This window comes from Diabrotica undecimpunctata, chromosome 4 (genome assembly GCF_040954645.1).
Source record: "Diabrotica undecimpunctata isolate CICGRU chromosome 4, icDiaUnde3, whole genome shotgun sequence".
Lineage (NCBI taxonomy): Eukaryota > Metazoa > Arthropoda > Insecta > Coleoptera > Chrysomelidae > Diabrotica > Diabrotica undecimpunctata.
In genome coordinates this window covers 69,012,297-69,025,148 of record NC_092806.1, presented here as the reverse complement: position 1 = coordinate 69,025,148, position 12,852 = coordinate 69,012,297, and the positions used below count along the sequence as shown (strand labels likewise).

General features: G+C 34.0%; 1 protein-coding gene across 2 annotated transcripts in view; it reads left to right on the top strand.

Moving 5' to 3' along the window:
* Nep5 (M13 family metallopeptidase neprilysin 5) overlaps positions 1-12,852 on the top strand; it is a 144,559-nt gene that overhangs the window by 62,837 nt on the left and 68,870 nt on the right. For both annotated transcript variants that reach the window (XM_072529685.1, XM_072529684.1), the window contains one exon: positions 1,545-1,924. In XM_072529685.1, coding sequence (XP_072385786.1) covers positions 1,545-1,924 — 380 coding nt within the window. The remainder of the gene's footprint in view (positions 1-1,544; positions 1,925-12,852) is intronic.

The following is a 12,852-nucleotide window of genomic DNA, read 5'->3' as shown; positions in this document are numbered from 1 at the left end:
ATTAGAGACATGGGGAATCTAAAAATTGCATTCCACAACATATCTCCTCAACTATGCAAAAATCCTTAGCGAATTGGTTTCTAGTACCCGTACAGAGTATATCGGAATAAAAAGGAAAAGACAGTTAAGATTTGATTTCACGTATAGTGCGTCTGTGTATCCGCTTATACGTATTTCGCCCTAATAGGGCTCTTCATAGACAACTATTCAAAGTTGCTCTGGACGTGAAAATAAATCTTTTCTGTCTTAGGAAGCAACTCTAACATGGCTTCGTATAGACGCAAATAGCGACATCTGATATTAAAATCCGTAAATCATTTTCGAATATTGTTAATTTAACTAACGCGTTACTTTATGAACACACACAAAACTATTGTATTTTTGTCCACCCTGTACCAGTTTGAATCAACATGTGATACACTTTTAAAATCAGCTCAGCTAGAGTAATCCGAAAATTGAGACAAAATGGGGGTGTTCCATTAAAAAAATAACGGTGACGTCATTACTCGAAAGTAATTCACCCTGTATATTAGAATATTATTTTAAAATACGGTAAATTAAAATCAAAAATCGACGTGTTTCAGGAGTATTTCTTAAAATGCTTTGTTTAGCTAAAAAAAGAATTTGTTCCATACTTTACGGACACAGTGTATATATATATATATATATATATATATATATATATATATATATATATATATATATATATATATATATATATACGGGAATAAGCCATAATTTTCCTAATAGGTTCATTTTGAGGTTCTCAAAATACGAATATTTAAAATATTTCGGAAGTGGAAATCGAAACGTCTATACTTATAAACTTTTCGAGAATGGGCGACTTTGGATATAAATCTTGAAAGAGGGAGAAGTGCAGTGCTAGACATTTATTTATAATTTTTTTAAGTGTTTTAATAGTAGACAAAAAATAAAAAATTTGGGACTTCGGGAATTTAATTCAATATATTTTAAGAAATCAATGAGAATGATCTAAATTGCTGATCCACCATTAAATGTACAAAAAATAGAATTATACTGGAAATTCGTAATGTAACTCCAGAAATGATCCACAATGTTCAAGAAGATTGTCGTCGTTGGTTTAATTACTGTCAAAAAAAGGTAGATGGAAATTTTAACATCTAATTTGAGCTAAAAGCAATTTTTGTTTGTAAAATAAACATATTTTTTTTTGTTCTCAGACAGTATTAAAATGTATTTTGAATTAAATATAGTACGTTTGAAACGCAAACCATTAAAAAAAAACTACCTAACCCTCATTTTCTTGCGTTTGGAACGTTTTGGTGTACTAAAAATTTATATTTACTTTTAAATATTTTTCTATTATAAAAATTAAGCGATACTTTGTGTGACAAGTTTATTATACAAATTGAACGTGTGATGTCCTTATCGGAAAAAAATGTTTCGCTTAATATTTTTTATCTTTTTCGCAGCCTTAACTAATTAAAATTTTCAGAAAAGTTATCTGTAATATAGATTGATGTGGATATACATGAATAATGTAATAAGTTAATATTTTTTAGTTACAAACAAATACTACTGATCCAGAGCTCAGTGAAGATGATATATACTCTATTACAGTTATGGATCTCGACAAAGAAATAATAGCAATATTAAACAAACCCCAAAAAAGTTTTTTATTGCCGTATTTTAAGTATCTTTTTAATGGTACTAACGTTACAGTTACTTTAAATGATTCGTTATACGTAACAGAATTAGATAAAGTTTTCTTGAAAACTATTATGAACTATTTAGCTGATTTATCAGATATCAAAATTGAGCTGTATATGTGGTGGATGGCTGCATATGCGATGATTATCAATACATCTGAGGATATTTCCCAATATATAACCAAGCAGTTAAATTCTATTGAAGGTGATTCAGCTGATGTTGTAAGGCCGAGGTAAGTGTATATTTAAGTTATTATGTGAGAAACATTAAACGAAACAGTTTTAAAAGAGTTTTTATAATTGTCACCAAAACTTTTTAAAAAGTAGGTCTACTTTAAAATCATCTAGAATTCATTGTTCTTTATCAAGACAGTGGTCTCATTAAGATAAACATTTTTCTTTGTTATAATTCTGAAACTTTCTTTCTTGGAGAATCTTTGTTACTTTTCTTAATATTTCTTATATTGAAAGAATCTCTAAGTAAGTCATATTACTTATATAGGATTTCATCAGACTGGTTGAAGTCCATATTTTTCTAGAAAGTAAGTTTCAATCTTCTTTTTCTTCTTCATGTGCCGAGCTCGATTATCGAGCGTTGGCTATCAAATTGGCTATAGTAATTTTGTTGACGGCAGCTCGGAAAAGAGATGCAGAGGATCTGTTAAACCAATCTCTCAGGTTTCTAAGCCATGACGTTCTTCTTCAACCTAGCCCTCTTCTTCCGTCTACCTTGCCTTGTATTATTAAATGGAGTATATTATATCTCTCTGGGTGGCGCATAACATGGCCAAAATATTCAAGTTTGCGATTTTTAACTGTTTTGACGACTTCCGTAACTTTTCCCATCCGACGCAAAACAGCTTCGTTACGAACTCTATCCACCCAACTTATTCGTAGGATTCTCTGATACACCCAGATTTCAAAGGCTTCCAGTTCCAGTTTCTTGAGAAGTGTATCCGTCAAAGTCCAACCTTCGACACCATACAAAAGAGTAGAGAACACATAATATCTCGCTAATCTAATTTTCAGACTTAAAGTAATATTGTTTCCACATAACAGTTTCTTCATCGTAAAGAATGTAGCTCTGGCCTTCTCTATCCGTGTTCTAATTTCTTTGCTCATGTCCCAGTTCTCATTTAGATTACAACCAAGGTAAGTGATACTGTTAGTTCTCTCCAGTTGTTCACCATAAGCTGTTACCACTTCCGGTTGTATTGGCGTTTTACTGACGACCATCACCTTTGTCTTTGCGGTGTTTAGCTTAAGGCCATATTCATCACATGTTGTGGTAATCCTATTAATTAGATGTTTAAGTTCTTCGTAATTGCTTGCAATTAACACTGTGTCATCCGCATATCTCAAATTATTAATATTGACGCCATTCATTTTTATACCACATTGAACATTTCAGAGTTTCAATACGTGCTCTAATATCGCTTTATATTTATATTTTAGATTTTATTCATTGATTGCAGAAAAAACGTGACAATTTCGTGATCGTAAATTTGATAGTTGTGAATAGTTATGCAAAAACTGAATTTTTGATTTTATTAATTAAGTTAGGGTATTTAGATCAGAAGGATGTCATCCATTCGATTGATTCTGTTCGGTGATTAACAACCTCCTAAATAATAATTATTGGCAACGCTTTTTTGAAACCTACTGATAAAATGGCTAAAAAGATGCAAAAAACTTTTTCGAGAAACATCGGATACCAAGTATTTTTAAAATTTGTTCGAAATTATCTATTCCATCGCAGAAGACGTTGAAATTACGCTGTGTCTGGGAATCTTTATCGTCCAATCCAGCTGTTTTCAATATTTCTAGGGTTTTGTTATTTCGGGCCTTGTCAAAAGCAGTTTCAAAATCGATTAGAGATGTATACATTTTGATTGGATAGAAACTGGATCAGAACTTGGATACTAAGTACCCAAGCCACTTCTAAATCCGAATTAAATATTGCTAATTCTCTCCTAATATCGTCTATATTCTGCTAAATATTACTCGCAAGATCTTCAAAACGTGACTCATCAGACTTCTTGTTTGATAATCACTGCATGTCTTTGCACGATGTTTCTTTAGTATATCTAATATTATTGATTCACAATCATTGCGCCTTTATATTTCTGTAGTTCTATTTTTCTGTTTTCTGGTCCTGGTACTTTGTTGTTTTTGGCTTTCTTTAGTGGTTTAGTTATATCTTCCTTTGTCATTTGGGCTTTCTCCGTTATTATTATTACAGGATCTAGTGAGATATACTGCGGTCTATTCTGCTGCAATAATTTTGTGTAATGCTTGTCCACTCCTTGAGTGTCATTACCTGTATTATATTTTTACTTCGTTTATTACTTATATCCAATCGTGGTGTCTATGTCTCTATACATTCTCCCTCAGTAATCGTTCTTCTAGAGCCTTATTCTTTGCTTCACTTATTCTCTGGGGGTAACATCTTTTGCTCGTATTGCTGGGGCTCTGTTGTTTAGCCAGTTATGAAACGTATTTTTTTCCTCTTCTAGGTCGTTACTGTATTGCTCCAAATTTATTCTTGTGTTGTTCAATATCCAGCACTTCGTTTGCCGCTTTGTTAATTTTTTCATTTGGGTGTTGACACATTTCTGTTGGGGTCCATTCTTCTTTCATCTATAGCATATTATGTAGCCTATTCTGATTTGGTACTCGAATACTGAATTGTTGTAGAAGTTCTACTTTCGACCTCGTATTTGAAATTTTTTGCATCTCATAATCTCTCTGGATATTGTCTTTATGTCGTCTTCCCATTTATATGAATTTCCCTATTACTAATCGGGGTTACTTACTCATTCTGTTTTTCTGTATACTCTTACATCTTTTATTATTGTTTTTCTGGCTTTTCTTACTATTATTAAAGTAATAATAGATCTCTGGTTTCTATTAGGTTTCTCCCATGTGTATCTATGTATGATTTTATGCTGTAATCTTGTGTTAGTTATCTCCAAATCCTATTTTCGACATATTTCAATTAGTCGAATTCCATTGTGGCCTTTAATTTCGTCTTCTCTGAATCGTCTCACTATGTGGATGTTAAAGTCTTAAAGTCTTCAATTAGTAGAATATTTTCTTTTTTCCTTTGCTTTGTCTAATACATCTTTTAGTGCGTTGAAAAAAATCTTCCTTTTCCCTTATGGTCGCATTGTCATTAATTGCATATACTCCAACAATTATTGTTGGTTTTTAAATATGTTCGTCCTAATTTCCTCTATTCGTTTATTTATCTGCTGGTAATCTTCTATGTGCACTTACAGACAATGTCAAAACAATGACATAAATATTATTATTGGTGATTTTAACGCTAAAGTCGGCCAAGAGACTATTTATCGACCCACGATCGGCGAGCATAGTCTTGATGCTGTCAGCAACCAAAATGGTTTACGCCTGATTGAACTCGCAGCATCATTGGGAATGGTGGTAGTAAGTACATGTTTTCCTCACAAAAATATCTACAAAGCCACATGGCAATCACCAGACGGTCAAACAAAAAACCAAATTGACCATGTACTAATTGATAGTCGACATTTCTCGGACGTTCTAGATGTAAGAGCATGTATCAAACGCTAAGAAGGGCCAGAGCACAAAATCTACTAAATATAATACTGATGTGCTAAAATCTGAAGACGCTAGGGATAACTGCAGGAAAAAACTACAAGCTATCCATACAGTGGCTAAAGGCTTTTTAAAACCTAAGCAGGCTAAAATAAACGAAGATTGGTTTGACGAAGAATTTAGATCCATTAACCAACAGAAAAATGAAGCATATAAGAGGCTTCAGCAGCGCAGAACGATATCAAACCTGGAAGACTATGAAAATCTTAAACGAGAAGAAAAAAGGACGTTTATAAGGAAAAAGAAAGAACCATACGAAAACGCTCTAAACGAGATTGTTAACCACCACAATAAAAAAGACTTACGAAAATTCTACCAGAAGATAAACAGCTTCAGAAAAGAATTCAAACCCAGAATAACAGCATGTAAAGACAGAGATGGTTCCATAATTAGTGACAAAGAACAGATACTAAACAGGTGGGCGAATCATTTTAAAGAACTGCTTAGTAATAGTCGTGAAGAAGACCAAATAGAAATTACTTTGCCTGAAATGGATGAAAACGCTCAAGAGCCGCCCCCCACCGAAGAAGAAATTAGAGAAGCCATTTCAAAACTGAACAATAACAAAGCTCGCGGTTTGGACAATCTTCCTGCCGAACTCTTTAAAAATGGTGGTGACACCCTTTTTAAACACATGCATAAATTAGTAACCAAAATCTGGCAACGGAAGGAAACGCCAGCGGACTGGAAATTAGGTGTAATGCACCTTCTTCACAAAAAGGGAGATATGATGGTGTGTGATAATTATAGGGGCATCACCCTACTTAACGTGGCATATAAAGTATTGTCCAAAGTATTGTACAGAAGATTGATCCCCTATGCTGAACAAATAGTTGGGAACTACCAGTGCAGTTTCCGACCCAATAAATCAACAACGGATCAAATCTTCATAGTCAGGCAGATTCTTGAGAAAACGCTTGAGTTCGGAATCGACACCCATCACATATTCGTGAATTTCAAAGCCGCATACGACTCAGTCAACAGACAAAAACTACAGGCTATGGTGGAATTTCAAATGCCGCTTCATCTTGTTCAACTACCGGAACTTACACTCACAGGCGTAGAGAGTGTAGTCAGAATCCAAAACGACTTTTCAAGACCATTCCATTGTAAAAATAGACTGAGACAGGAAGATGGACTGTCGTGTCTCTTATTTAACCTTGCACTAGAAAAAGTAATTCGAGAGTGCCATATTAATACGAATGGCACTATCTTTAATAAATCTGTACAAGTGGTCGGATGTGCAAATGACGTAACCATTATTGCTAGGTCCACAGAATCTCTGATCGAAGCAATAGGATTAAAAATAAACGCACAGAAAACCAAGTATATGTATTGTACTAGATCAGGCAACCAGATACCTAGACTATTAATTGATGATCTGGAACTGAAAGGTGTGGACACCTTCGTCTACCTGGTCTCGCTGCTGACCAAAGAGAACACTGTCAGCGAAGAAATTAAAAGAAGAATAGTGCTTGCCAATAAGTGCTATTATGGCTTCAGGAAAGAGGTAGCCCCAAAACTACTCAGAAAAATTAAAGTTACCATATATAAAACACTAATAAGGCCAGTGTTAACATACGGGTCAGAAACGTGGTCACTTACACAGAACGACCAAGAATTGCTTAAATTCTAAGTAAAATATATGGAGGAATCCAAGAACAGTGTTTGTGGTGTAGGCGCTACAACTTTGAGTTATATAGAAGTTTTGGGGAACCTAACGTTGTGAAATGTATTAAATTAGCACGCCTTCGATTATGAGGTGCTGAGAATTATTATGCAAGGAAGGATCCAAGGAAGAAGAAGCATAGGAAGAAGACGCATCTCCTGGCTGAAGAACCTTAGAGAATGGTTTAACTGTAGTTCACTACAACTTTTCAGAGCAGCAGCCAACAAAGTGACCATAGCCGTTATGATATCCAACCTCCGATAGGAGATGGAACTTTAAGAAGAAGAAGCCTTCGATTGATAGGACATGTAATTAGGCGAGATGAAGATGCAACGATCAGAAAAATTTTCGGCCGAAGAGGGCCAGTGGGAAGACTAGCCAGAGGAAGACCAAAACTTAGGTATCAAGATAACATAGAGGATGATCTAAAATCCATCGGAATTAAAGCATGGAGAAGAGTTGCCAGAAACAGGGACGAATGGAAGATTGTTCTGAAGAAGGCTTTGGCACATAACGAGCTGTAATGCCACTGATGATGATGATGATGATGATCTTCTATGTGTGAACATATTTTTAATATAATTTCTCTCCTTGACATTTTTTGTGTCACTTAAAACTGTTATATTTTTGTGCCTAATCTTCCGATTTCTGGGAGTATTTCATTTTGTTTCATTACGATTCCTTGGATGTTCCACGTTTCTATTGTCATAGTCCTTTTTCTTTGCCTAAGTCATATATCCTTGTTTCCATCCAAATTCCGAGGCTGTGTTGGATTGTTTTTGCATAATGATTTTTCCGTGTCGAGTAACAGTTCCAGCGCCTCAACACCCAATTTTTCGGAGGACCGTAGTTCCTATTCGTTAATCAAAATCATTTCCATACTCAATCTAAATAGCGGCTCTTTTCAATCGTTATCGGTAAGATACTAGGAGGCACATAATAGGTTTGAATATAGACTGAGGGTAGGGCAATGGTTTCCCATGTACGGTATTAAGATAATCTATGCTCTCGTATGCAGGGGCGCATCTCTGAAATAGATCTGTCACCTATCGGGATCATACATAAATATCTACCTGCTACCTTAATCACAAATATTTTAAGTTATAATTAATTTTCAGATAAAGCTCTATCACAAAGTTGTAAATATATTTAAGGACTTGAACAAACAGTCAGCATAGATAGGCACAACTCAATTTTTTTGGACGTTAAATATTGAGGTCCTTAATCTTTGTTTATTACTATTCTCTCTATACACTAGTGATCTTACGCAATCCTTTTATCACCGATTAATACACCTCTAGTGGACAATACACAAATACACTGAAGTTAAATCTAGATTATCATCTCCAAAATATGGATTTAGATTTAAAACATGATGTTAACAATGCATTATAACGTGCATATTCATCTATAAAGTTAATATATGAAAGTCGATATTAACTTTCATTAAATAATAAATAAACTATTACGTGGATCATTGAAACTTTCAATTTTCTACGACTCCGATATTGTTTGTACTAAGACTAATTTTTTAAATATATAATCGTATATCCTATAAATTCACATTATATAAAATTATATACAAAGGGGCGCTAGCAACGCCTAGTTTTGAAATAGAAGTCTACAGAAAAGCCTTTTGAATTATTGAACTATATAACCATGACATATTTAAAGCACTAAATAAAAATAAAAGGAAAAGACAGTTAAGATTTTATTTAGAATCTTAACTGTCTTTTCCTTTTATTCCGATATACTCTGTACGAGTACTAGAAACCAAATTCGCTAAGGATTTTTACTTAGTTGAGGAGACATGTCGCGGAATGCAATTTTTAGATTCCCCATGTCTCTATTAACATCTTTATCAACGTCTATTTTGTCTTGCAATTCTTAAAAGGTACAGATTAAAGCAAAAATCTGAATTTGGTTTCGAAAATTAGTTTACGGATTTTAAATAAAAATAATTTTAAAAATGCACATAAAAAATTTCTTTAAGATTGATTTTCATAGACACAACGTAAAATGAAGAGATCGATGCTTGGAATAAGTTTGAGAAATAGACTAAGAAACAAGTTAGTTCATAGACGAACAGGAGTGGAAAACATTATCGAACGTATTACAAGGCAAAAATGGAGATGAGCGGGGCATGTTGCAAGACTGAAAGACGACAGGTGGACAAAAAAATGCTTGAGTGGAGACCATGGGCAGATAAGCGAAGCCGATGAAGATGCCAAACGCGATGGACCGACGGCCTTAAAAAAATTGTAACCAACTGGATAGCAGAGGCGCAGAACAGAAATAGATGAAAATATCTGGAGGAGACCTATGTCCAAAAATAGATAAATCAGAGCTGATTGATGATGTTGATGAGGCAACATGAGGGTACATTCTTTCTTCATTTCTCTGTAATTAGTACTCTGAAGCGATCATGCAATAGGCTCTGGAAACTGAGACTGCGGGAATTACAGTAGACAAAATCCCTATAAAAAATCTGAGATATTCAAACGACACTATGATATTAACGGAGAATATTAATGATCTTCAAAGAATATTTCAAAAAGTATATTCTACGGCTTGTCTAAACTACGGCTTAAACATGAACTTGGACAAACCAATGTTTCTCATAGTTACCAAGAGACCAAATAATAACGCACAACTCATTACTGCTAACCAAAATATTGAACGTGTGCAAAAATATGAGTATCTTAGAATGCTAACAAAAGATAATATGCTTTCTCGATAGAACTAAGATCACGTATTGAAATTGCATGTTCTATAGTTCATGGAAATGAAATAGTTGTTTTTTAAAAGAACTTTAAGTAAAAATTAAAAAATACGCATGTTGAAATACTACATATTTACTATCATGTTATATGGTACAGAAGTAGCAACGCTGACCAAATCGATGATGAAAGGGCCGGAAGTTTTTGAGATGTAGCTTTACAAAAAAAGTACTAAAAATACCGAGTTATCAATGAAGAGGATTTTCGAAGACCCTCGAAAAAAATAGAATTGAACAATGAAATATAAAGACGAAAATTACAATCTCTATATTTATTATAGAAAAACGTAGCGTAGGAGCAAGGCGGATGTCTTGGCTCCGTAATCTCAGAGAATTATTCTAGTGTTGTTCCAATAAATATTTTTGGACCAGCCGTAAACAGAAAACAAATAGTAATGATGACCACCAACCGTCGAATTAAGACGGTACCTTTAGTAGCAAAATAATAAGAAGAAGAAGAACACACATCTTATTAAATGAAATAATTATTTGGTGAAAAACGTCAAACAACTATCAAAGTGTATAGACACATTTCAAAGTTTCTCCTAAAAATTTAAATATTTAAAGGATTATTTCTTAAATTCTGAACGTGTAAATAGTGAATAGTAGTTAAATCAAAATCCTATTCGAGTTAATTAGTTTTCATTGGGTAAAAACAGTGTTATAATCAAATTCATCTAGGATCAATGGTTGAATCTGCAAAAACCAGTAAGTAAACAAAGTTTGTTTACATATATTTAAGCATTTATTGTCAATCGAAAAACACCCATCATTTTTCGAAGTTTTGCTTAGTTGAAATATCAAAACAAGTTCGTCGAATGAACAGGACCGCACTCACCCACAATTTAAATTATTAATGTGGCGTTCAAATAATGGATAACAAAAATCCAGCGGACAATGTCCCTCCTCTGAACCTTCCCATACCTAGTAATTCAACTCAATACAATTCCCAATCATACGCATCAATTACAACAAAAAATCAAACATCATAAATTTCCCGATAAACAGCAAGCCATCTTATTTACTTCCATTGACGACGTAAAAATTGAAGATTATCTAATAGCCTTGGGCAGTATTGTAAATCCTAAAGATATTATTTTCAAGTCAACAATCAAATTCTCACTGCCCGCAAATTAATCACTCCAAGCCAAAGAATTGTTTTATCCAATGTATGCCCCAGCATACCACATTCTATTTTAGAAGTAGAGCTAATAAAGCTAGGTCCAAATTTATTATCGCCTATCAACTTTCTTAAAATAAACGCGTCTCGCCCAGAATTTAGTCATATTTTCAGTTTTCGCCGACAAACTTATATTACTCATTTAGAAAACAATTCAACATTACCAGCTTCTTTCATAATAAATTTCGACAATACATCATACAGAATTTTCTTAGCAAGCGACAACCTTGAATGTTTTTCTTGTAAACAATCAGGTCACTTAGCTGTAGTATGCACACTTTTACCACATAACGAGCAAACTTCTTTTAGAGAATTTCACCCAATGCACAGAAGCCGCCAACACTCTAGCATCTAATGATGAATCTTGTCAAAACATAAGCGCATCGTCAGTTAATCAAAATGTTAATGTAGAACCAAAGCACGAAATAAGCAGAATACAGAATCAATGAAAGCATCTGAAACGGTAGCCCAAGAAACTTCAACGGTTTCCATTAAACGACAAATGTCAGAGTCTACACCGCATGAAGACCTCCAAAAACAAACCACATTTCAAAAACCCAAACATAAGAAATTAAAACCGGAAAAATCCATTCACGATGAAATGCAACCATTAAAACAAATGTTTGAAGACAATAGAAACAATTTTACACTGAACTATAACCAAACTTTAAATTTCTTTGAATCAGCCCCACACAACGCAGACATATTGGATCTTCTTAAAACCTATACAGACAATGTACCAGGTTTGCTTAAGGATCTGGACACTATGTACACAAAAAGCTCAAAAAAGTTGAAAATAAAAATCACAAACATTAAAAGAAAACTACAGCATCAACTCTTCAGAACATCTGCATCAGTGGACAGCGAACTCTCATCCTCTCAAGAAAACTTAAGTACTTAACATTCAGATGTATAATACAATGGAATCTCAATGGGTACCACACCCGTTGCGAAATGTTACAAAAGCTAATTGCTCAACAAACGCCATCAGTTATTTGCCTTCAAGAAACTCATTTCAAAGATTTTTACCATGCAAGGTTAAAGGGTTTTAAATGCTTTTATAAAAACAGGACCAATAGAGATAAAGCAAGTGGTGGAGTAGCAATCTATATCAACCAAATGTATGAAGCAGAACTAATACCTTTAAATACATCCTTAGAAGCTGTTGCAATCACAATTAATAGTGATATAAAGATCTCAATATGCAATATTTATATTCCACCGAGTGAAAATTTTTCAACTGCCGTAATTTAGGAACTACTTCAACAGATCCCATCTCCTCGTATACTATTAGAAGTTTTAATAATCATAGCCCCTACTGGGGATCCAAATTTTGATCATTAAAAGGAAAAGTACTAGAACGATTACTTGACAGTAACAATATAAACATCTTGAATACAGGGGAACCCACAAGATTTAATATACAAACAGGAGAATCCTCAGTTATCGACCTGAGCATGTGCGATCCGATCCTACAAACATCCTTAAATTGGGAAGTCCATCCCTACTTATACGGGAGTGATCACTTTCCTATTTTTATAACCCGTCCTTTTAAAACCGCCTTAACCACTCCTCTCTCAAAATGGAAATTAGACCAGGCAAATTGGATACTCTTCTCAGACCAAGTAGACCAAAAACTCCCATATCTCCCTGACCCTAGTACCTCAAATATATCTTCAACTTATCTAAAATTCTCTGAGGTACTATTAGAAGCAGGCCACAAAGCAGTCGGAAAAACCAAAACTCTAAAAACTCACACGCCAGTACCGTGGTGCAATACCAAATGTGGCGAAGCCATCAAAAAATACAAGCGAGCTTTTAACAAATTCAGACGATGTCCTACTACACAAAATCAAATAGAATATAAAAAACTAAGAGCTGAATCTCGATATCA